Genomic DNA, 26,662 nt, shown 5'->3' with positions numbered 1-26,662 from the left:
TGTCTGAGCAGGCATGATTTCATGATGCTCTCATGGGTGTGAAGGTTTTTATGTTATTTGAGCCTCTAACCAAAGGTCATTGTCCCTATGTGAGACAATACAGTTTGTTGAGTCTTAAATCTTGAAGGCCTGCATGTTTGCACATGAAGAACACTCAACTGTAAACATACTGTTCTTATCTCTTCTTTTTATCCCTTCCTTTTATTAATTGTATTGCTTTTAACCTTTTTATCTTTTTCTTCTTTATATGTTTTAGCCTTTAAATGTATCCCTTCCTGTATTAATTTTACTGCTCTTAGTCTTTTTAAACTCCTACTCCTTCTATCATTTAACTCTTCAGCTCTCTGTTTCTTTATTCATTTAACCAATGTCTCGTTTATCCCTTCTTTTTATCTTCATTCTGTGTTTACAGCCTGTGATGTGATGTCGTCCCACTCTCCCTCAATTTTAATTTTGTTCTCTCCTGGTTGATTTACCTGCCTGTTGTATTTATCTTATTCCTGTTATTTGCATTTATACAATTTTGCCCTCTCTGTTTGGCCTCTCTGTTGATCTCTGTTCTGTTGTCATGTTGCTGTATTTGCTTTGTCTGTCACAGCACTTTGTAAACATTTGTTTTTAAAGGTGCTATATAAATAAAGCTGTTATTATTATTATTATTATCTGGTTTAATTTAAGGCTGGATTTTTCAACCAAAATAATTCTAAACAATTAGTCAAAGGCAATTTCTTTTCTGACCACTGAGAAATACTCTTTACTGTTTCAGAAGCAGCACAATCTTTAAGGTGCACTATATTATTAAAAAATGAAACTGATGATTCCAAAAAGATTTCACCTTTTTGATTGTTGTGAGAGATTGACGTGTCACTTCTGCTCATAAGATGAAGATAATGTCTCATGTTAACAGACATATTGTAGCTGAGATTCACTGAAAGATTGGAATAAGACCCAACAGGTAGACAGAGCCTGCTTGGTATCTTTTTTTTAATTATTATTATTATTGTTTCAGATTAATAGCTTGAATACACTGTTCTGCGTTTGTGGAACCTTTTATTTGGGGTAAATATCTCTTCCATCATGTTTGGCATTTATTTCTCTAAAGACACAATCTCGTTTTTTTTTTACACCAAAGCAGCAGGCTAATGGACATGCAGGATGGACTAGCATAAAATGCCATAGGGCCAGGTCTTAAAAACCAAGGGCCGGAGGAAAAGAGGTCAGCCTAAAGAGCTGTTCCTCCTGGTTCTTCTGACCGGAAAGGGGGGGGGGGGGGGGGGGGCACTCACTGTGTGATGGCTCAAGAGAGAGCACAATCACCGGCCAGCTCCCCTGAGACTTCTTTGGTGGTGCTATTAACACCTTGTAATGCAAGTAGAGGAAACATTCCACACTTTAAAGACCGGGAGTAAGGATGCAGTGATCTATTATGTGCTTGTTAGATATTCTAAATATGCACCAAATATAAATTCAACAAATCAAGCTTTCCACATGGCTAGAAGATAATTCATTTGGATTAAAAAATAATATAAAGTCTGAAATTAGATTTGGACAACAGGCACAATGGGCAGATAGATGAGAGGATCTGGAAAGACTATGTTGATAACAGAATCACCTCATTTACACCAGCTTCACAAGGAAGATAAAGTTTGCATTAAGTATTTCCTGTGCCCATACAGGTCATATTTCATGTCCATCAAAGAGCTAAAGTGCCTGTGACTAAGCAAAAGGTAACAGAGCCATGAAAAAGGTTATCACAGGAAGTGGGATAGAAGAGACTATGAGGGTTACGGCATTCTGTTGGCTTTTGTTGAAAAATGTCACATACTGGAAGCACCTGAAGCAAGAAAGGTTTCTTTTTAAGTTTTTGAGACATTTTTAAGGAAGCAGAGTTGGATTCTGGCACAAATTCACCAACTAACAAGGTGCTTGAAGAGTCAAAGGCTTGAAGAGGTCAAAAAGCTCAAGTATAAAGATCAAGTCTATTGGGCTGTATGTATGGAGGCTGTCGTCTCAAGCGGGCGGCCCGGGTTCACATCCCACCTGTGGCTTCCTTCCCACATGTCGTTCCCCTCTCTCCCTGATTTCTGACTCTATCTTATCTCTCCATTAGAAGCCCAAAAATAAATCTCAAAAAAATCAAGTTTATTGACAAATTAGACCAACACGTTTCAGTTTGTGGCCTTCATCAGGGTCATCCAAGATTTTTAAGTAAGAAATGTTTTACTGCACAAAAAATGCCACAACAAGTCATGCGACATAATGGGGTTGTGTTTACATCATCAGATCTATAAATAGAACGGTACGACATAGCAACTTACTGTGAAATTCACTTGCTTCATCAGTTCCTGCTTCTCCAGTTCGGCTGCTGCCTGGTTATAATCTAGTTTCCAATGTCTGCGTTATCCAGGGGCTTTCTATCCCATTGAGAAGATCTGTGTATATTCAGTGACTATCTGGATCCATTACTCATAAAAATGAATGAAATACATGATGATTTATGTATACATTTAAGTATAAATAGTATAGTTCCTGTTAGCTCATCCGGCTAATGTGGACGCTGCCATCTTGTTTTGGTCTGTGGACCAATCAGAAGCTGTATCAGCGATCAGCTGACATGTGAGTGCCAATGTGAAGCCAGTGCAGCCTAATACAGACATCACCGCCTGCTCTCAGCACAGAAATACGTAAGATAGAACTGATTTGAATGGATTGGTCCTATTCAGCTTATTCTAGTATCAGTAGATCTATGCTCTTTTTTGTTTACAAAACAGCTCCAATTAAAGTCTGGATTGTCCTTTAATTTAAATAAATTCTTTAAACACAATTCCTGAACTTCCAAAAGGACATATATCACAAGGTCTAGGGGTGTGATATGGACCTATTGGTCACTACAGACACTAATTTCTTACAGTAATGGCAAAACTAACATTTTAGACAAAATTTGTACAGGTTTTTTTTTTATTTTTTTAAAGATTTATTTTTGGGTCCCTTGTGCCTTTAATGGAGAGATAAAACAGTGGATAGAGTCGGAAATCAGGAAGAGAGAGAGTAGGGAACGACATGCGGGAAAGGTTGGATTTGAACCTGGGCCGCCCGCTTGGAAGACTACTATGATGTGCTTGAAATAGTTAATAAATCCCTTCTCTCTCTCTTGAAGACTTCCAACCTATCTCGAACCTTCCATTCCCTGGAAAACTATTGTAAATGTCGTAGTAAACCACGACTGCCCAGCTCTGCGCCCGGCTCAGCGCCCGGCCATGTTGTGCACCATGTACAGTAACTAGTAAAATGTAGTCGGACATGCCCCAAATCACTTTGTGCTTCACCTCACGGCATCAAAATAGGGTACTAAAACGTATCTTTTGTCACAAGATTTTGGTTAGGTTTCAGTTTGGTGATTAGTTGGTAAAACTTTTATTTCACTTTTAAACTTCTGTCCTCCCATTTCAAATGTTTTTGTTTCTTTTTTGTTGCATTAATTTAGCATTGTAAGTTTGATCACATGCATTGTATCTATAGTATTGTGTTATCATCTTGCATTATGCATGATAATTGTATGTGTTATGCCTATGCCTTGATCTATATAAATAAAGTTGAATTGACTTTTGTGAAATAACGTTTTTTTCTAAATCACTTATCAAAAACCATCTCAGTTGGCTTCAGAAAATAATTTTAGCCTATAAGTTCTATTGTTATTTGGTAAATGGGGCCAATAGGTATTCTTGTCAGATTTAATCTTCATGCATAACATCCTCAGGGTCTTATGCAAAAAAAAAAAAGTGTGCACGGACCTCAGAGGATGGCTCACTTAGTTGCCCGTTACACCTCCTAAATAGCAGATAGGAAGCTATAAAGCACATCTTTCCAAGACCCATGCCTGTGCTAAAGGCAAGGCTCTGAGATGACAACAGTCACATATACCTTCTTTATCCTCTTCACTTGGATGGTGTCGTCTAGCACATGTCTCAGATGGGCCCAGTGTACTGAAGTGGGTCAGTATGGGCATGAAGAACCAAAGCACTTCATCTCAAGTGCAACATGCAAAAATGCTGTTATTCATGACCAAGCAAAACTGACACAGACATGTGCGAGGTGAGTAAATTGATGGTATATTTTCAGTTTGTTTTTCAATGCCTCTACTTGTGTCTTGCTCATCTAATTGCTTTTTTTTGTCAAGAACTGGATACCCCAGTGTGGCTCACACGCTCAACTGTAATTAGCTTTTAGTTAAATGATTGCCTCAGTGGGGATCCAGCCTGAATTATTGGAAACTAAATGCCATATTGAGACACCCCAAAAGATAATTAGACAATATCTAGAGTAGCTTTTGTGGGTCGATTACGATTTGAAGTTAATTTAGTGTAATTATAAACCAAGTAACAGTCTCACAGATGTCTTGTTTTTCCTGTCGCAATGTTTCATTTGAAAATGATTCTTGCTTTTTAATTGTCACTGTTTGGATACAATGTTAAGACAATGTGTAATTGATTCAGTGTATACAAATTGTGATTTATGCAACCTTTTCTGATGAGATGCCCTGAAACAAGCGCTGCCTTAAAGAGATTTTTTTTTTCAAAACCAGGTTAAAAAAGACTGTACTCTCTTTCCTTGTGTGAACAGTGTGATCTATGGCTGTATGAACATGTTGCAAAGGTTGAAGAAAACAGAGAATGGAGATATGCAGAAGACCCATTTCTGCAAGTGTAAAATCCAGCAATTGTTGCTGTATTCCTTGTCAAGGAGAAACTCTATTCAAGTGCTTACAGAGGTGAGTGCCTGATGAGATGTAAATAGGAATTTGATCTATTTTTGAATGTGTAAAAATTAAGTACAATTTGAAATCAGAGCAGTGCAGTACAATTGATAAGAAATTAATTACAATTGTTTGTGTTTATCTGTAATTTCCTTTAACGCTGGTAAAGATGGACAATTCCAAACATTGGAATTACAGTAATATCTGTGTCTCATCGGGTCGTCTGAAATCTGAGGCTCCTCACTCACAGGTCATTACCCTTGTTTCATTCAACCACTGGGAAACACTGTATTGTTTCTGTAAATGTAAGGAAAGCCCTGCATTTAAAAAAAATCGAATCTTCATCCTGTTTGAGATCCAAGTGATACTGAAACTGAAAACATCGGCCTACTTTTTGCTGTTAATGATCATACTTGTAAAAGATAATACATTACACATTTTTATTAAAGCGATAGGTGGGTGATTACGAATGTCAAGCTTTCTGCTAATATGAGGAAAGTAAAAAAAATGTATGTGTCCAAGCAGGTTAAAATACTGTTATGTGCTATTGCATATTTTATAAATATATTGTGATGTATTACGTCATTTTGAATCTGAACAAACATTCGTTATAGATCTGTTAGATACAGAACTTTTTGTAGCTCATCCAGTGAATTCATATACAGTGATACAAATATTGTATACTATAAGAAAAATGGGATAGTAAACACAATAGAAATAGTATAGGAAAGACTGACTGATAATCAAATTATATCATCAGAATACTCATGAATAGCCAACATTTCTTTTGTGAATGTGTGATCAGTGTGAGGTAACCGATTTTCATATTATCGTGTCCCCAGAGCCCATCAACTTTATATGCAACGCACAGCCCGAAAGAAGACTATCTAACACAAGCTGGTAAGATAAAAAAATATATACATCATTCATTGCTATTCATTCTTAATTTTTTTTTGACAAAATTACAATTTATTATAAAACCTTTTCTCCTCAGATGACATAGAATGTACCAGGATGGAGATTTTGCAGCCCACAGAATCTACCACATGGGTTGCAAGATTTTTTCTGGCTGCTGTGTTGGTGGTTGGAATCCACATAAGAAGACTAAACATATCCCCAAACAGAGTCAGTCCTGCTCATGCTAGTACCTCGACAGTGATGATGCTTTTTTCCATGACATTGCACTCTTTTTCACCATCTGCGGCCATCAATCAGCCCTCTGAGTGGTCCCGGAATGGTATTGGGATATCTTTTGTCATGTCCCTTTCTTGTGCTCTGGGGAAAACTCTACAGCTGATAATTGCCTGCAGGACTGCTTTTAGTGTCATTCAACTGTGTGGTAACACACACCAGCAATTTAGGGCTGTGCCTACTATTATGTCTTGCATGTGGTTAACTGTCGGCGCCCTTGTTGTCAATAAGTGTGTCAAAACGTGGTTTGAAGACTTACCTTTTGAGGGAAGTGTGGGGTCAACATTAAAATGTTGGACTGTGATAGGGCAGGTAGAGCAATTTGCAACTTTGTTCTATGTTTTTGTTTCATTTTCAAGTTTGCTAAAATCCGTTCTAATAAATATACATGTTTTGATTGTTCTGTTAAATGTGCAACTACTAAACTGTCTACGGATTTCAATGGTCCCAACAAAGTATGTACTGGTTATTAGGATCAGCACGTTAGTATAAAGAAAACATCACATTTCAAATTTAATGGGAAAATGTAAATGCAAATATGTTACATTTCTGTGATGTTATTTTCTTCATCATCCCCCTGCCCTCCCCAAACTAGTTTGAACAGCGCTCTTTCGAAGCTTGATGCAAAGCCAACTGGACTGGTTGAAAAACTTGAAAATCTTCAACCAACCAGTTCCATTTGGATCAAGCTTCAAAGTTAGCATGACCTGGATGACTGACAACCTACACAGACAACAGAGATGCTTTTTTAAGAAGGAAATGTGTCCTGTGTGCTATTTCTATTTAAAATACACTGGTTAATACACTGAAACATTTCAAACATGTCTTCATTTTATTTAGAGAAATATATTTTTAGTTTGGCCTTCTTACACAATAATATATCAATCAAATGATCACAGTGAAGCAATAACTGTTCTAATGTCGGAATTAATATCCCAGCAAAAGTGGATTAGGAAGGGTTTGAAAATGTGTTTAAGTAGAAAAAGTTGTATGTACTGACCTTTTCAAACATTAAATTTAGTATGACTGAACAGTTGTATGATACAAATGTATGTATGTTTGCATAAGCAGCTATTTGAATGCTGATTCCAAACTTTTTTTTCAATGCCAGTACACTCAAGCATTAAATGTTTCATGGAGTCAATGAAGATGTTCTTATTATTTTCAATGTTCCACTTTAAACATGGAAAGTGTTAAAGGCACTTGACGTCACCCAGCGCTTTTCTGAAAAGTTTCAATCATTCAACTGAAAAAGGCTTATTTGAAAAGGCGCTTTTTGAAAAGGCGTCATCCTAAAGGGACAAACGTGAGGTAGGGGCAGCTTGTAGGGGCAGCTGTTGCTCAGTTAGTAGAGTGGTCGCCTCTCAACCGAAAGGTCAAAGGTTTGATCCCCAGCTGAGCAACATGTCCAATGTGTCCATGGGAAAGACACTTAACCCCACATCCAACTAACATAGTTCATTGTTTTTCAAATTAGTCTTCACACAGCAATTTTTTCTGATGTTTTAAGCTTTAATTAAAAACCCAAAGCATAAAAAGTATATAACTTGGTTACATTAATGGGACACTGGGGGATAGAATAATCAAGTAATGGCATATGAGATTGTCTACTTATTCTTATCAAACCATTATGGTTGCATAATTTTATGAATCAAATGGTTATATATAAGCCGGTTAACCAAATCAAAAGGATTTTCTTTTTCTTTTCTTTTTTTTATGTTTCTTGACATGTTCTCACTGGTTAGTTTGATTTAATTCTGTCCTTCACAAGGTTTCTTTTCCATCCTTCACCAACGTGAAAGCAAGTATTGCCCAGCAGATGTCAGCGTGTGAACTATTTTAAGGATATGTCTTTTTCAATGCATCTGCAATACTTTAGCCATTACTAGTGCCCACACATACAGAGATGTTAAACACAAACCACATACTTCACTGGCTCGTATGAAAATTGAAATACAGATTGCTTGGGTTTAGCTCATGAGTAAATTGTATGTTACTGTTGACCAATCAGACACTCTGGTCTAATCTGTTACAATAAAGTCTGTGCTGGCATTGAAACTCATACCATGACAGTAACAATCAACCAATCTTTCCACTGGGGGACACTAAATTCCACCTCTAACTTTATCTGCTCCCATAGACCTTTACACTATCAACTTTCAAACCTTAGATTCACTATTTTCAGTATGTATTTTCAGACTGAGCTACTGCTCAAATCCTTCAAATCCCCAATATGTGTATTGCTCTTAGTTTGATTTACCATTGTGATCTCACTTGGCCGATCTGTAAATAAATAATTACCTTTCCTATGAAAAGTACTGAAATATGGTAGCGACAAATCAAACTCATTTTTGGGTAAACTAAATGAGGCTGTCATTAATCCAATGCAGTCATAGTCAGTATTAAAAATGAAACATTTATACAATTACCAAAACAGTCTAATCGGGAAAAACTAAAATATATGAACAATTATCATTTTATAATAGACATTAGAATTCTGTTTTTGATTCCCCACGCCCCCTTTGTCTACATTACATGTGTGTGCGTATATGTCGGTGTACTTTGTATCCTATCTGTGATAATATCCTTTCCCTGTTGTAATAATCTTGCCAATCTGCAATTGTTTTGTCCTGTGGGAAATAAACCAACTTTTGTGAGCAGCAAAATCTACCTGCATATGAGTTTCAAAGCTGTTATAAGAGCTGTGTTCTCATCTCTTTCAAGATATGCTGAGCACACGCATGAGCTGCAGAAAGCCATGATTTTAACAGTATTTTTCCTGTACTTGAACACAGTTTCTGGCTGTGAATTGATAGGAAGGTTTAACATGCCAAGTTTGTTCAAGCAGGGAGACATAATGATCGGTGGAATCTTCCCAGTTTTCAACAAAGAGATAAGCAGCACCTCTACGTTCAAGAGCAAACCGGCTGGAGTTAAATGCATGGGGTGAGTTTTAATACATCTAGCTTTTAAACACTTCATACTTTACTCTGCTACTCTCTATCAAATTTCAATTGAATGCAAAATATGTGTCTACAGCAGAGACTAAAACTTAACAACCTCTTTCAATTAAAAATGCCTTTTTTAGCTTTGACCTGCGTCCTTTTCGGTGGACCCAAGTGATGATATTTGCAATTGACGAGATCAACAATGATTCTGCTCTGCTGCCAAATATATCTCTTGGCTATAGGATCCTTGACTCTTGTGCATCTCCTACAAATACTTTGCGTGCTGCACTGACACTGACAAGTAGATCGGAGAAGACTTCACCTTGTCCTCCAGCTATATCTGCATTAATAGCAGAGTCAGGATCGACTCAATCTCTAGCTGTTGCTGGAGCTCTTGGACCATTTCAAGTGCCAATAGTAAGAGAGTAAAATGTAATATTGTATTGCGTTAATGTTTTTTTTAATATGTGGTGCTTTTGTAGTGATTGTTTTGTGGTGTTTTTTCAGACCACTTTGTTGCTGTTCTTTTGATAGGTAAGTTACTTCTCAACATGTGCCTGCCTGAGTGATAAAACCAAATATCCTACTTTTTTCCGGACAATCCCCAGCGACTACTTCCAGGCTAAAGCTTTGGCAACACTGGTCAAACGTTTTGGCTGGCAATGGATTGGGGCAATACAGTCAGACAATGAATATGGCAGGAATGGGATCCAAGCTTTTACTGAAGAGGTTAAAAAGCATGGGGTTTGTATTGCATTCATTGGGACAATTTTACGTACATATACCATCGATAAAATTCTGGATGTTGTGGAAATGATCAAGCAGTCATCTGTCAAAGTCATCCTTGCTTTTGTCCCAGAGGGGGACTTTTATCCTTTGATGAAAGAGGTCGTTAAACAGAACATTACAGGAATTCAATGGATTGCTAGTGAGGCCTGGATAACAGCAGCTCGACCCTCGACACCAGAAATGTACCGAGCTTTTGGTGGAGCTCTAGGGTTTGTGGTGAAGAAGATGGCAATTCCAAAACTAAAACCATTCCTTACACACATTAGCCCTTATGCTGACCTCAATGCAGCATTTGTGAAAGATTTCTGGGAGATTATGATGGGCTGTAGACCTGTCTCAACTGAGGAACACTCAGGTACTGAGGCAGCACATGAAGTATGCACAGGGACTGAGACATTGATGAATTCCCAGGATGTGTTCTTCAATGTTACACAGCTCCGAGTGTCTTATAATGTGTATAAAGCAGTGTATGCCATTGCTCATGCCCTACATCAGCTGGTATTCTGTCAACCAGTTAATGGAAAAATAGTGAGCCCATGTTTGAATGTATCAGAAATTAAACCCAAAGAGGTGAGAAATACTGCCATTACAATCCACCATTCTCCAACTGTGTAAAAATAACAAAGTCAGCATATTATTCATATGAACTAAATGGTCTGCTTTCTCTTCAGGTCACTGCTCACTTACGACGTGTGAATTTTATGAATCAATTTGGGGATGATGTGTTTTTTGATATCAATGGTGACCCTCCCGCTTCTTATGATATTATTAACTGGCAGCTTAGAGATGAGCAGGTCCAACACGTCACAGTGGGTCAATTTGCTTCTGCTGCAAACAGCACTTATAAGCTCAGCATCAAGAAAGAAGACATTGTGTGGAGGACAGGGAAAATGGTAAAAAGTATATCTTTCATATAACTTGTTAATTTGTTTTGTTAATGTGTGCAGTTTGAGAATTTGATCAGAAGAATATTTATCCATGATAATTGCATTTTCCAACCTTTTTTCCACAGGTTCCGATATCGGTATGCTCTGAAGTTTGTCCAGTAGGAACCAGAAAAGCCCAAATAAAAGGAAAACCAACCTGCTGTTTTGACTGTATCCCCTGTGCTGATGGAACCATAGCCAATGCAACAGGTTTCAAAATCATTTCAATGGCATACTAAAAAGGTTTATGATCCAATGTGTGTTTGTGTATGTGTATATCTGCTTGTTTTAACTATTTGTCAGTATTAGCTGTGTAAGGCCTTTAAGGGAAAACGTACAGAACTTTGGGAACTGGGGTTGGGGTACTAAACTGAGATTTTTTTTTTGGTCAAGGAACCACAGTGGTTCTCAATTCGTCTAGTCTAATGAGAAATCGTGAGAAATTTCTGATTTTCTTTTAGTTAAAATTGTGCAGTTTGAACCTCAGACGGCACAAAAAAAAATAGTTTAAAAAACACACATTTACTGCCCATTTAAAACTGCTCCATGACCCACTTTCTGGTCCTAACCCACCAGTTGAGAACCACTGGTTTAATGTGAAGATGTAAGAGAAACTACACGTCAAAACAGTGTAAAAGTTCAGTGTAAATGAAAGGGTTTTTTTCATCCAATGAGTATTGTTATTTTAGAATTATCTTTTGCACAATGACTGTCAAAAATAATCAGTCTGATTGCACTTCAATTGAATCTCTGGCTTTGAAATACAGTAAACTTCTTAATTTGAATATTTTTTAATCTCTTTTTAAGATGTGCAGCCCCATTACTGATCCTCTGTGTTAATGTTAACAGATGCAGCCGACTGCACAGCCTGTCCTCGGGAATACTGGTCCAATGAGAGGAAAGATGAGTGTTTTCCTAAAACCATTGAATTCCTGGCATATAATGAGCCGATGGGAATAGCTCTCACACTTGTATCCCTGCTTGGGGCTTCCCTGTCTCTAGCAACAATGATTGTCTTCATCCGCTACAGAGAAACTCCTGTCATAAAGGCTAGCAACTCCGAGCTCAGCTGTTTCCTCCTGTTTTCTCTTTTTTTGTGTTTTCTCTGTCCCCTCACTTTTATCGGCAGACCCACAGTCTGGACATGCATGCTGCGCCATACAGCTTTTGGTGTAACATTTGCACTTTGTATATCGTGTGTCTTGGGAAAAACTATTGTTGTTGTCACAGCTTTCAAGGCCACATTCCCTGGAAAGAATTTAGCAGAAAAGTTTGGACCTGTACAGCAAAGGATCATAGTCTGTTCCTGCACTTTAATACAGGTAGTGGTATGTGTGTTGTGGCTGAAATTAAAGCCACCTTTCCCAGACATGGTTTTAAGACACAGCAATAAGAAGATTGTTTTAGAGTGTAACACAGGCTCTGAGGCTGCTTTCTATGCAGTGTTAGGGTACATAGGGATTCTGGCAGTAATATGTCTGGTTCTGGCTTTTCTAGCTAGAAAGGTGCCAGATAACTTTAATGAAGCTAAATTCATCACCTTCAGCATGCTGATCTTCTGTGCAGTCTGGGTCACTTTTATCCCAGCATATGTCAGCTCTCCTGGAAAGTTCACTGTTGCTGTGGAAATATTTGCAATTTTGTCTTCAGCCTTTGGCTTATTAATAAGTATTTTTGCACCTAAATGTTACATAATACTGATTCAGCCAGAGAAAAATACTAAGAAACATGTCATGGGAAAACTGTAAATAAATTGTCATATACAGATAATCATTCTGTTAAACTTTATAGTATGTGAGGTAAAAGTAGAATACAATGATAAAAGGAAAAATAAAAACATTTTCTTTATCAGGTTACATCCAAGATGCACAAGATGTATTTTAAATAAGGATTAAAATAAATTATTAATAAATGCAGAGTTCATAAGTAATGGACAAAAAAATGTTATTAATTGTATATTTAATTGTTATTGTAATATTACTTGGAAAAAATCTAAAGTGATGTCTTATCACATGTTGTTCACTTTTTTTGTGTGCTGTGTATGTCGCTAAACCTGTGTTGTGAAATAAAATCCTCAAGAGCTACACACTTGTATTTGGTTGGGAACATTTTGACTTAAAAGTACATTGTAGAAGAAGTCCTTTTAGTGCAGTTAAACTTTTTCCACTCAGTTTTTATATTTTGTCTTCATGTCATACACATTGAACTGGAATAAAAAACCTGCGTACAGTTGACGGTCATTGTCCTCGAAAGCTACGAGAGTAACATGGTTACAACATATTCAGCTGCTCATATGAAGTTAAAGGAACCTGGAAAGGAAATTGTGTTTTATTTTATTTTATTATAATAAATTTAAGTGTTTTTTTTTCTTTCTGAGTGTACAACTTTGTATATTATTGATTAGTTAGTGTCATTGTTGTACCCGTGTCAAGGTGAGCATCTATTTAACATATTTAAGGCCATTATCTTTATCATCTTTAAATGTCATCATACTAAATCTTCTTCAATACTCTAATGTTTTTAGATTTGCATGCATACATCAAAAACAAAAACAAAAAACACAGATAACCCATCTATATAGCTTTACAGTATGTTTATTATTTCATAATTCTGATAATTCATAATTCTCTGTTTTGGTATATTGAAGCAATTATAATTAAAAATCAAATTAGACATGTATGATTTAATAACCTATGAAATATAGCAAATATTTGCATTATCAGAAAACAAACTGACATAAAAAAAAGCTCTTAGCTAGCACTTTGATAACAGTATTTTAGAGAATCTTTTCTAAAATTGTATTAAGCATGAATCTACATAATAAACATTTCATTTACAAGCCTTGTTACAAATTAAGATATTTTATCCATTAATATAATATACTTTTTTATTAAATTGTAGTTTTCATCTTTGCAACATGTTTCTTTTGCTGTTTTTGTCTGGTTTCAGAATGATAACGTAGCACTTCGGAACAAAAATACAAAAGAGGAGAGCAAAAGCCGAGGCTAAAATCGCAAAAATATGGACGGACACTGTGTATTTCCCTGCTGTGCTCACATACACTGGGATAAAAGTAATCCACACTGCGAAGAATATCAGCATGCTGAAGGTGATGAATTTAGCCTCATTGAAATTATCAGGCAGCTTCCGAGCCAAAAATGCCGTTAGGAAACACATGCAGGCCAGGAAGCCAATATATCCAAGAACACACCAGAAGCCAAACTCTGAACCAGCAACACACTCAATAATAATGGTAGCACTGTGGTAATTTGTGTTGTTGTTGGCGTAAGGTGGATTATTGAGCAGCCAGATGAAACAGATTATTCCCTAAGTGAAGAGAAAAAACAGGATGTATCTTTTATTAGTGTCACAATTAAAAATTAAAAAAAGGAAAGTAGTGAAGTGTTTCTACCTGGATAATTGTGCCTAAAAGCACACTAGCTCTCTGCTGGTTGGGTCCAAACCACTTCATGACATTACTTCCTGGCAGTGTAGACCTAAAAACCATGAGGACCACCACTGTCTTGGCAAGCAGGCATGAAATGCAAAGGGCAAAACTGATCCCAAATGCTGGGTATCTGATTCGGCAAAGCCAGTCCGAGGGCTCGCCAATAAACAGCAGGCTGACAAGAAAACAGACAGTAAGAAACACCAGGAGAAGGAAGCTCAACTCCATGTTGTTCGCCCGAACCAGTGGTGTGTCTTTATATGTAAAGAATATGGCAAGTATTGAAAGAGAGATACAAGCTCCAAGAACTGCTACGACACACATCACAATACCCATCAACTCGTGGTAAGATAGGAACTCAATAGTCTTGAGGAGGCAGAGATCTCTGGCTCCATTGGGCCATGAGTCATCAGAGCAGTGTGAGCACTCTAAAGAATCTGTAGATGGGGATAGAAGAAAACGGTTTGGAAAAGCCACATTTAATCACAAGTTTAAGTTTATATTTGGACAATACGAGAAAGACAGAACTCAACACACCAGTCTTGTTACTAATTTCGCCCTCAGCACAAGGGACACAGTCGAAACAGCAGATGGGTTCCCCCTTCCTCCTCGCGATACGGAAACCTGGAGGACAGCTGTCGCTGCATACAGACCGGGAAGCCTGAGAGGCAAAGTTCAGCCACTCAAAAAATCACTGTTATATATCAAAATTCACCTGAAGGCCTTCTGCCTCTGCTTTGTTAAACATTACAGTTCTGATCCAACTTTTTTTCAGAATAACAGATTCAAGCATGCAAACCAATTTCAGCATGATCTATGCCAGAATAACCCCCCCCCCCCCCCCCCCCCCACCGGATTGTTGATGGACGGTTTGCCTCCCCCCACCCCCTTGCTCCCTATCCCTCTTCCTGCATCTTATCCCATCTCTCCCCCTATCCCTTTCCAAGCCCGGCGCAGTCTAGGACTGTGAAGGCTGTTTCGTCATGAGCCGGGGATCCGGCCGAAGATTTCTGCCTTTTAATAAGGCAGTTTTTTCTTACCACTGTTACTTTTGCTGCTTTGCTAAAGTGCTCATGATGGATAGGCCGGGTCTTTGCAATATAGCAATAAGTAAGGTCTTTTACCTGCTTTTTGTAAAGTATCTTGAGATAACACTTGTTATGAGTTGACACTATACAAATAAAATTGAAATTGAAATAAAATTGAAATTGAAAATTAAATGTATTACAATGAAACATGAATACTGTTCTTTAAGCTATGGTAAAAGAGAGATTGCAATGTAAAATCAGCAATGAAGCAGTTTTCATTCCTCTTTGGGTGTTTTTTCACTGACCTGTTCCCAAAAGACTGTGAGAAAGCTGCTTTATGTATGGGGTTAAATTATTTAAATTGTCAAAAAAAGAAGGATGCTCATGCACCATTGTGAACACAGTTCAACTGACAGTTTTACTTTTTTAAAGATGTGCCTTTGTTAACATAACAGTATTTTAGCTTTAATCTACAGATGAGTACTTTTTATTTTGTTTTCAAGAATAATTTGAACTTGCTATAATAGTACAACTTTTACCTCCTTGGTTTAAGTTTTTTATATTTTTCATAATGAATTTTAAATGTCAGACTTTGTTCTCTCAGTTATCCACATGTCAACCATATTCTAAAAAAAAAATGCAGGTTGTTTCAAATGCCTTTTTTCTCTTTAATTAGCCCAGCTATTTCTCTTTAACTTTTTTTTGTTCATTCTATTATTACAAATTGTAATCAATATTGGGCAATAAATGGTGATTCATTTTTGCAGTCATTGTGTGCAATCAATGTATATTTGTCAACATTTACCTCTGTTTGTTTAACAATCAATAAAATTGCACACCATTAAAATCAAGTTCACGGATGTGTTGATCAAGAGTACATACAGCAGTCTAAGAGATGAACATGGTCTCAAGCCCATTTGCAGAGAACACACCTGCTTTCCAACAGGCCACTCAATCACTGAGTCATTTATGACCAGGCTGCGTCCAGCAGGCATGGAGGCGTCATAGAAACCTACTTTTACCAATCGAAGTGAGCCATCAGGTCTCGTTTGCCAGTTCAAAAGATCATAATAAGCAATAGGGTCACCATTTTGATCAAAGTTGATTTTCTCTCCCAGTGCAGAAAAATTTGCCTGTTTCATGTAGTGGATGAGCTAAAGAGGGGTAGAAAAGATGTTATATAAACACATACATATTATGCATTATTTACCTTTTCCTGAAAAAAATAGTTTTCAACCTACAAACAGTCTCACCTGCCATGGTTCAAAGTTCTTAGGGTCTGTGCAGGTGCCATTGGGAAAGGGCCCCTGTCCTACTATGCAGTCACTCATATCATGCAAGGCATGGGCCACAAGATACACCGCCTTGTAGACATTAAAGGACACTCTCAGCTGTGTCACATCAGAATAAGGAGAGTAAACTTCACTTAAATCCTCCGTCCCTTTACATGGAAATCTGTTGAGGTAGTTGTCACCCCCATGAGAATGGCTGTTCACTGACCCGTTCAGCCGACAGTTAAACAGCTCTTCCCAGAACTCTGCTAAAAAGGCTGATTTCTGAATATATGGTGTTCTGAGACTGGTGAGGTGTTGTTTCAGCCCTGGAATCACATCAGCTCTACGGATGGCAAATCCCAGTGTTCCCATCAGGAGCTCTCCAAACTTTTCCCAGAGAGATGAGGCAGTGGCCCAAGCCTCACTGGCAATCCACTGCAGACCGGTTATATTCCGGCGCTGGACTGCTGCCAGAATACCCTGAAGTTCTGACTCACCAGAAAAGTTAATGATGACCTTTGAGGACGCCATCTAAACAGAGAAAATGTGGGTATGGTTAATAAAATATTTAAGCTATTTTCAAATCTTTAATAAAATGATGGTATGTTGATCTCTCTAACATTCCATTAAATGTGATTCATAGTAGATTCAAGCACCTGTAAGATTATAGCACTTAAATGCAGTACTGAATCAGTAAATGAATGGTCACATTGTCAGGGGGATGGAACAGGTGTTGCAAATTAGCATTTTGCTAAAAACACTCAGAGCAGTGCATCTGGGACTTGTGCATGGTTAAATGTTACAGCACCAATGTGACTGTATGTCCATGTCAAATAAACAAATAAATAAAATATGTAAATACAAAAGTGATGAAATATATTTTTGACATATAAACAATTACTTGTTAATACAATCCAGTGTATCAGTCTGAAATGTTTCAGATTTAGTTGGAATTTAGTTGTTTAATACTAGTGGTATCAGGATATAGTTTATTGTATTTCAATGCTAAGCATTCTACTGACCTACTTAAAAAGCTTTGATCGTTTTAGTGTAATGCAAAATATTACAAATAAGAATGAATGAAATCAATATCATTACGTTACATGTTGTGCTGTGTTTGTGATGAGTGGTTTAAACATCACATACTGTTAGTGATATAAAATTAAGTTGGATTTGAGAAATTTATTTTCTTAAGTTTTAATACATTTCTAATTCCTTGATTAGATTGTTGATGACACAAAGACGATTTAAGTTAAAATGTGATCATTAATAGGGTAATATAGTTGTTTAGAACTAAATTACATTGCATGTGTATATATGGAGACCCCAGATGTCATTGTTTGCTCCCCTCTAAACCCTCTTGCCTTTGCTTTCTTTTACTATCTTAATCCAACACCACAAACTCAATTCATTCCACACAAAAATCTATAATGACTCAGTTACCTGAATCACATCCAGAAGCTCATCTAAAGCCTGCTGATTAAGGGTTACAGGGTAAAAGTGAGTGTAGGCAGCACACACACCGTACTGCACCGATTCCTGCAGAAAGAGCTCAATGGCAAAGCGAGCGTAATCTGACTCCACACCGATGACTCCCACCCAAGTCCAGCCAAAATAACTAACCAGCCGGGCAAGTGCTTTGATCTGGAAGGCATCGCTAGGCATTGTGCGCATGAATGTGGGGAACTCCCTTTGGTTACTCAGGCAGCTGCAGGATGCGAAATAGCTCACCTGGTATTAAAACAAACAATAGTTAACCTCTAGTACACTGTGGCCTTTAAACAAGCGACGCATTACACCCAAAAAAACCCAACATTTTTTAGAACTTAAAGGAGGGCATTTAAGAGGTGGGGAAGCTAAAAGCCTAACTATCAGCTGTAAAAACGGCCTTTTGTTGTACAATACGCATTATACTGGTTCCTTTAAAAATAAAGCACTTTAAATTTGCCATCCAGTTTAAAAACACATTTCATGAGTGCAAAGAAAATTTAGCAATTTCATTTTTTAATTAAAAAATTAAACATTTCTCTCTGCGTTGAGAATAATCATACTTCTTTAGAGAATGTTTGAGCAGTAAGACCTGCTTTATAAAAAAATAAAACTTAAAAGCATTGAAATGGGGCTTTTCTTTTCACTGTACAACAATTATTCAGAACTCAAGCATATATAGGAAATGTAAAAGACTTATCAAACATGACAGAAACACATATCCCTGGTATTATCTCAACAGCAGTGCTCAAACAGTCAGACAGTCTCACCAGAGGAATATGGAAAGAACCCAGGCTTCTTAACAGTGCCATAGACACTCCAGAGGCAGCATCACCTATGATTACTGAGGACACAGTCCTTTGTACAGCGGAACAGCCTAAATTAGCACCAAGGTTTTGTTTGAGATTTTTGTTTCCTGTCACATTCTCAGCTGTGGAACCTCTCTCTGGCTGGCCGTTCACCAGCAGCAGGGATGCTCTTAGAGACACGGGTATGTCATCACTGCTGTCACGGATGTGGAAACCCAGCTTGAGCTGTGGGAGTAGGTCACTGCGCTCATTTATCTCTGTGATTGCAAATGTCATGGTCTGCATCCAGCGCAAGGCACGAGAGCTGAAACTACATGTGCAGAATTGAAAGGCTGTTCATCTGAAAACATATTTAGGTATACAAAAACAACCTAAACAGAAATACAAGAAAATGTCACACCATGCATTGCACACAGGCCTAGGGCTATCAAATACATTCAAAAGGTCACCTACTATTTGTACATAGTTGGTGTTGGTTCTGCTTTGTAAGTCGGAACAGAGGATACAGAGCTGTAGTGTAGAGGGAACAAGCCCCCTATAACTACATCTCCATCTTCATACAGACTGTTTTTTTCTTCTTTCCCTAAGAAAACACAGTCGTCCAGAGCAGCAGTTGAGACACAGTTTCCCTTAAAAAGAGAAAGTAAAAAAAGGATAGAGAGCATAGCCATTGCTGTGTCAGGTTGGAGAAAAATCTACAACTCAGTAATGTTGAATATTTCAAAGGCTAAACACAGAATCTGACCTTTCATGTGATGTAAAAATGACTATGATACTTCAGGATACGGCTGGTTTAAATACTGCTATGGATGGCAAAGGAAACGCCCAGGTACAATAGTTGTAACATCATAACAGGTAACACCTTAGGTGGCTTGGATAGAGTGTACAAAGCTTTCTATAACGATACACTTCAAGATGAGAGAATTGATACTTTAGGCAGGCCTGTGTTGAACAATTAATTATTTACTCAAATGTCAGTCAGTACTGAAGCTTTACTCAACCAGCAATGTGGATTATTGTGTTCAAGTATCAGAGCCATGAGCACTATTCCCCTGGGATTCTTATAACAAGGGGGTCTCTGGTAAATTAGGAATAAACCCTAACATCAGCGTTTAAAGCAGCTCATTCTCACTGAATAAGTGAAGTCTGTAATTTACTGACATTTCTGATCTATCCATTTCTGATAAAAACCTTTTTTTAATTCCCCTTTCATCTTCTCTTCTTTCGCTCTCTCTTCTCTCCCTCTGCCTACACTGGATTAAAACCCTGGACCTTCATGATAAATAACTTTTAATTCATGTACACATGTATTAGTGTTTTTGAAATAACTAGCATTTAATCTAAAGAAAACTAGTCATTTACCTTAGGTTGATGTGATGGAGGCAGGACGCTCTATGGGTGTGTTTTGGAACTTTAAAGCCAATACTTTACAGTTTTATGATTGTTTTTTTTAACTGAAAAACATCCACAAATCAATGCACACCATTAAAATATTTAAGTTCATGTCAGGTGGCAGTTCTAACCACTGTGCTGCCTTGCATTGCTTGCCTTTTTATATTTCAGTTCATGAAGCTTATTCAAAAACATATTCCAGACTACATGTGTTTGTGAGAAGTTTTGTAAAGTAGTTTAGCACGTGTGTTAGGAAGGTGTAGAAAGGCAACTCAGCAGATGACATTTTTCCAAGAGCTGAGTATTTAATTACAGTAATTAAACAAACACGTGTTAACTTAATAAAAAAAAAAAAAAAAGTTCAATGGAAATAAAGAAAATATCTCATAGTTAAATCATACTAAGGCTCGTGTTAAAGGCAACACGTCCTCACCTCTCCTCCTGCAGGACCAAATGCCTCCCGGCTTTATAGATGGCCGCATTTACAAAATGGCCGCAGCTGGATTCAGCACAACTCACATAGGGGGTTTCACTTTTCTCTAAAAGCGAAAAAATCAATAGCAACCCTTACATTAACATCGCATCATTTACTCAACTAAATAAAATAAAATAAAATTATATTATACCTATAACTTAAATCTGAAAGAAATGATTAGAAAGAAAACATTTATCAGAAACAAACCCCTTCTGATGGTCTGCCCCAGTGATGTCAGTGATGACATCATAAACCTGATAAATACCCAGGAAGTGCTGGACTAGCCCCTCTAGTTGCCTTGGACCACATGGTGAACTGAACAATGAAACAAACAAAGATAAGTATGGATAAGAGATGAACTATGATATTTTTTACTTCCAGACTAAATAAAAACGAGTAAACTAAATCAAGACTGTGATGTGAAATGTAACACAGACAAACAAGATAGTAAGGGCTGCAATGTTACACAAGCAATAATACATTACAGCAAAATACACAACTGTAAAGAATAATATGATTTGATAATAAATGAAGATTTAAGTGACAAAGTGTTGAATAAGAAAAGAGCATCTCACCCACTTTGTCACATGTAATCACCACACCACTGGAATGCCTTGCAGAATGTCCCTTTTTATTTAGTTTCCAATTCATTGTCATTCAAAAACATGGTCCAGAATTACACACTGAGAAAGGCAGAACATTCTAGCTACAAAGGGAAAAAACCGATATGGGGTTCAAACCCTGGATCCATCTCACTATGAGGCAGCAGCCCTATAACCACCATGTCACTGTACACTGCATTGTTCACCTGTTAAGGTTTATTGATTTTTCCCATTATTTTTACCTTCTCTTTTGTATATTATATAACAATCAGTGCGGTATTTCACCTGCTTTTTGTAAGGTATCTCAAGATAACATTTATTGTTATACAAATAAAGATTGATTGACTATTGTGGGTTTTTGTAAAGTTATTTTTGGTCCATTTTTGACTTGATAAGAAGGGGCATCTTAAGAAAGACAGGAAATGTGAGAGAGAGTTGGGGATGTCATGCAGCAAAGGGCCGAGGTCTTTCAAAAGGTTGGTCCTGGACTTCAGTGTTAGGACGTCAGAGCAATCCTGCTTGACACGGAAAGTCCCTATCTTTCATGATCCAAGAAAAAATAGGATCAATTATTAATCAGTGTTAGGACGTCAGAGCAATCCTGCTTGACACGGAAAGTCCCTGTCTTTCAGGATCTAAGAAAAAATAGGATCAATTGGTAATTAGGTGCATCAAGGCCAGTCATTATAGCCAATTTTTTTAAGCTGCAGTAGATGGATGATGAGTCACCGGGGGAGCCTTCATGCCTCTGCTCATAGTCCCTACTCATAATTGACAAAGTCTTCAGGAGAAAAGTACTACAGAAATATTGTCAAGTAGGATTTCCCATACAAGGACTCTGAATTGTCCATTACCTGTATAGGGAAGCAAGAACACTTTTTTGTTGTTCTAGTACTTAAAAGATTAAAAAAAAAAAAAAAAAATGTCTTGCCGACTAAAGTTTTATTTAGAGACACTATGCAGTATAAAAGGGAAGATACCCAACCGTGTCAGTAGTTAATCGTTATCAAAGGGGTTAGTTTCAGTCTGACACTGTTCCAAAAATAGTGTCATAATCAAGACACAAAAGCGTGTTTTATGTGGCAATCCATTTTATTTCACATTTTAACATATTGATTCAAATAACCAGATACAACCTTAATGCCCAGTTCATCTTTTATATCTTCCTATAATGCCTTTCTTGATGTTTTTTTCAGGCATCAGTAAAATGATGTAACATTTAGGCACAAATATACATAACAACAGTCCAAAACTGGAGGCTAATATAGCAAATACTTCAACAGCAACAGTGAACTTCCCAGGAGAGCTGACATAAGCTGGGATGAAAGAGATCCACACAGCCCAGAAGATAAGCATGCTAAAAGTGATGAGCTTTGCCTCATTGAAGGTATCTGGCAGTTTGCGTCCAAGGTATGCCAAAAGGAGGCAGAGGAAGGCCAGTAGTCCGATGTAGCCAAGGACGAGATAAAATCCTGGGGGCCATGGTTCCTTACACTCCAACACAATCTGATTATGTTAAACAATACAAGAGTACAAATGAAAAAAGATAGTGTACAGTTTGCATCAAGGTGTGGAATAACAAATGTTATGTAATTGTGTTAAAGTTAAAGTTAAATTTGTACATTCCAGACTTTGGTGTCCTCTAATGGTATTAAAAAAAACACTGCAGTACAGTGCTATTCTTACTTTGCCAGTTGCAGCTTGATATGTTGGGTTTCTGAATGGGAAGGGAGGTGCACACAAGAGCCAGCCAGCACAGAGACAAACCTGTTGCCAATAGAGAAGGATACGCTCTTTTTAAAAAGCACAAAATTACTTATGATAGTCAAAAGTTATGTTTAAAGTTGGTGACAATGGAAATTCTACAGCCCTCCAACCTGAGGAGTTGTGGTGCAGAGGATCAGCGTCCTCTGTTGAGAGGGACCAAACTGTTTCAGAGCCCTGGAACCAGGTAGATTAGCACGGAAGGCCAAGAGAACCACAATGGTTTTAACAAAGAGGCAGGACAGACAGAGGACAAAGCTGATGCCAAATGCTGCCTGGCGTAGCCTACATGTCCATACAGATGGCTGGCCAATGAACACCAGAGAACACAAGAAGCAGAGCTTGAGTGACACGAGAAGCAAGAAACTTATCTCCGAGTTGTTGGCCTTGACGATTGGTGTGAAACGAAATTGGTGAAAGACAGTGGTGATGATGGTGGTTGAGACAACACCCAGAAGTGTGAGTGCGACCAGGATGATGCCCATGGTGTCATTAAAAGACAGGAAATCTTCCACCCCAGCCACACATTTGACCTTGTCTTTGTCAGACCAGTAGTACTCTGGACATTTAGTACACTCAGTGGAACCTTTAGAGACAGAATGTGGACACACCCAATGTTTGCCTTCACACAAAATCCTTTGATGACTTCTCACTGTACAACATTTATGTGGTATTAATAGCATTTTGCTTCTAAAAGCAGTAGGGGATATGAAGAAAACATTTATTCGTTACCAGTTTGGTTGCTGAACTCTCCTTCTGCACACGGCAAACAATCAAAGCAGCAGTGGGGCTCCCCTGCCCGTCTGGCCTGCCTGCTGCCCGGTCTACATGGAGCACTACACTGAGATATAGGCACCTGAACAGAAAAGAAAATTGCTTTAAAGAAGGAAAAATAACAGGGATTTTGATTATTTATCACAGGTTACATTTGGTGAGATTCTTTAGAATATGAAGAGATAGTCAATAATTTATTCGTCCCACCTGTGATTGTCCTTTTGTCCATACAATCATGAACTGCTCAAGCTGCAACTGTTGTCTCAAAGGAGCTGAACCATCATAGCTCCCCACCTTGACAAATCTAACCACAACATAACATTTAAACCACTGGGCCATGATACAGTTTGTGTCACAGTTAGCCCTATGCCCAGACTGCTTAAAATGTCAAAAATCATGCATAATGTTTAAATTGGACATTTTACTGTTGTGTCTGGAAACATTATTCTACCTGATTTCACCTGTGCTGTCTTTCTGCCAGTTTATGATGTCGTAGAGAGGGACCGGCTCTCCATTGGAGTCAAAATAAACTTTTTCCTCAAACTGGTTGGTGAAATTCACTGTCTGCAGATGATGAAGCAACTGCATTGAAGGATGAAGAAAAAAACATCAGGTAAAAATAATGCACAACATGAGAAACAAGGGAAATCAAATATTAAGTTGTATATAGTTGTAAATCGTACCTGCTTTGAAGTAAAGAATATATGTTTCTCACACATTCCCTGTTTCTTTCCTTCAGAATCGCAGTTCAATAATGTGTGCAGAGCATGGGCAATGGCATATACAGCTTTATACACATTATAAGATATTCTGACCTGAGAAACATCAGTGTAACTACTTTCAGTGTACCTCAGATCCTCTGACCCACTACATATAGGCTTTTCATTTGCATCTTCATAGTTTTTATCAACCAATTCTTTGAATGAACTTGTGTTCTCAACAATCTGACCTACCAGAGGCAAAGAGATGTTTTGAAAGTCAGATTTGTTATCAAGAGCATGCAATTCCACAAACATATCCATTGTGTCTGCGACATTGTCTTTAGATCTGCCATCTCTAAACTCTAGCCTGCAGCCAAACAACTCTTCCCAGAACATGTTGACCAATTCCATCCCGGGCTTGGGAGAGGGGTGGACATTTAACAGGAATTCCTCCAAGTCAGGGATCCTGACTCCAGGAAAGGAGAACCCGAGTGTGCCCTCTAGGAGAGGGTGGAAGTGTGGAGAGGTCAGTAGGGTAGCAGTCACCCAGGCCTCACTCGCTACCCACTGGATCCCTGTCACATTTCTATCAGCCAACTGGAAAAATAAGTAAGATTTAAATAAAGTAAGGTTGAGAAATCCAACAGATATCTACTCTTTATATAATGATCTTCAATAAATACATAGTCATAAACATTTACTGAGTTGCAGAGCGCTTACTTCTAAGAACAAATCCACCAACTGTCCCTCAGTTGCAAAGACCACCACTACCTGTGTGGTTGAGCTCTGCAGCGTGTCTGCAAATTCTTGAATCTCAGCAGCTGTGGGTGATTTGGGGATGGTCAAATGAAATGCCAAACACCCACCTTGTTGTTTAAACTGAGTAGAAAAAGCCTGGATACCATATTGACTGTAGTCATCCTGGAATATATAGAGAAAAGACTTGTAAATGATGCTTATGTGTTTAACCAACTTTGAATGATCATTCAAAGCTCTTTATCTCACCGGGGTCCCTACTGTGCCCACCCAGAGCCAACTGAGGAAGGTGACGAGCTGAACAAGACCTCTAACTTGAAAGAGATCATTTGGGACAGTGCGCAAGAATGACGGGTACATGTGTTTGTCAGTGAGACAGGTACAAGTGGCAAAATAACTCACCTATAGGGAAACAAATTTACTTCATCAGAGATGAGACATAACTCAAAAACATTTAAAAAACATTTCCAACATTGTTGTGTGGCTTATCACACACATTTTGAAGGAAAGGCAGCCTGTGAAAACTATAATACTGTGCATCATTACTGTATTTGTTTCAATTCCCGTCTTACCAGTGGTATATTGAAAGGGCCAAGAGTTTGAGCCACAGCTCTTGTAGGAGAAGAGGACGCCAGGCCTATCACAACCGGCACAGGAGAATCAGCCATACACGAGGATGTTTCAGATTTTGCATCATACATTTTCTCTGCAGTCACATTTTCCCATCTGTCATTTCTGTTGTTTTCAAGCATGTCTGTCTTTGTTGTACTTATTTCAGTGTCTCTATTCTTCATTGTGGTGACAATTATTTTCTGCCTCTTTTGTTCTGTAGTCTTTACCCCCTCTTTTCTAGCACCAATGTCACTGAGCATATCTTTGGAGTGCCCAACTAAAGAGAAAAGAGCTTGCAGACTGGTGTGAACATTGTCGCAACTGTCCAAGATCCTGTAGCCTAGTTTAACACCCGGCAACAAGCTTGAATTATTGTTAATTTCCTCCACGGCAAACACCATAGTCATCATCCAGCGGAATGCTCTGAAGTCAAAGCTGCAGAAAATCCAATAAAGTTCGATGTAGTCATTATAATTCATCACAAGATGGAAAGAATCAAATCAGAATAATCCAAATCTGACCATGTCAACAGATTATGAACAACATTTTGATCAAATCAAAGTAAGGGGGTAATAGTCACTCATTTTTTTTATATTTTTAATGTATGACTAAACAAGATATCAAGAATACCCTCACCCGCTGCAAGGTGTGAGCTGAGGTTTTCTTTGGTAGCTGTGTTGTGGCTGCGGGGCCAGAAAATGTAGAGGAAAAAACGCTCCAATCACAACATCCCCTTCAGACTGCAGGGCGGGAGGCTCACTGTAGCTAAGTTTGATACACTGAGATGAGATAGAATCAACATCACTCAAACCTCCCAGTCTTGCTGATACAGACTCCTCTTCCCTCACCACACTTCTCTTCAAATATAGTTCTTTCCTTTCGCTCACACTCTGAGTACTATCACAGAAAACAAGAAAAATTAAAATAAATAA

The 26,662-nt window shown here is 38.0% G+C and overlaps 2 protein-coding genes and 1 long non-coding RNA gene across 3 annotated transcripts; 2 read left to right on the top strand and 1 right to left on the bottom strand.

The window, feature by feature from the left end:
* Positions 1 to 3,908: 3,908 nt before the first annotated feature.
* On the top strand, positions 3,909 to 7,220 carry LOC136180472 (uncharacterized). Its single transcript, XR_010667121.1, has 5 exons — positions 3,909 to 4,092; positions 4,621 to 4,768; positions 4,923 to 5,003; positions 5,596 to 5,653; positions 5,748 to 7,220. It is a non-coding gene; the product is annotated as an uncharacterized lncRNA (long non-coding RNA).
* Positions 7,221 to 8,786: 1,566 nt separating this feature from the next.
* On the top strand, positions 8,787 to 12,673 carry LOC136180471 (extracellular calcium-sensing receptor-like). The gene is made up of 6 exons (XM_065960249.1): positions 8,787 to 8,890; positions 9,033 to 9,309; positions 9,427 to 10,251; positions 10,353 to 10,574; positions 10,694 to 10,817; positions 11,457 to 12,673. The coding sequence occupies exons 1-6, from the start codon at positions 8,802 to 8,804 to the stop codon at positions 12,353 to 12,355; spliced, it is 2,436 nt and encodes an 811-aa protein (XP_065816321.1). The 5' UTR covers positions 8,787 to 8,801; the 3' UTR covers positions 12,356 to 12,673.
* An 838-nt stretch (positions 12,674 to 13,511) lies between these two features.
* Positions 13,512 to 26,140, bottom strand: LOC109985748 (extracellular calcium-sensing receptor-like). Its single transcript, XM_065960535.1, has 20 exons — positions 25,975 to 26,140; positions 25,691 to 25,824; positions 25,368 to 25,520; positions 25,083 to 25,283; positions 24,696 to 24,860; positions 24,345 to 24,539; positions 24,113 to 24,243; positions 23,869 to 23,965; positions 23,620 to 23,743; positions 23,001 to 23,473; positions 22,810 to 22,890; positions 22,285 to 22,629; positions 19,108 to 19,283; positions 18,616 to 18,964; positions 17,801 to 18,088; positions 16,337 to 16,888; positions 16,016 to 16,237; positions 14,593 to 14,716; positions 14,020 to 14,492; positions 13,512 to 13,934 (listed from the first exon to the last, which is right to left on the bottom strand). Exons 1-20 carry the CDS (start codon positions 26,138 to 26,140, stop codon positions 13,512 to 13,514), a joined length of 4,872 nt encoding a protein of 1,623 aa, XP_065816607.1.
* Positions 26,141 to 26,662: the final 522 nt, after the last annotated feature.

The sequence above is a fragment of the Labrus bergylta genome, chromosome 11 (assembly GCF_963930695.1).
Source record: "Labrus bergylta chromosome 11, fLabBer1.1, whole genome shotgun sequence".
Lineage (NCBI taxonomy): Eukaryota > Metazoa > Chordata > Actinopteri > Labriformes > Labridae > Labrus > Labrus bergylta.
The sequence above is the reverse complement of the archived record's forward strand: the minus strand, read 5'-3'. Positions and strand labels throughout refer to the sequence as shown.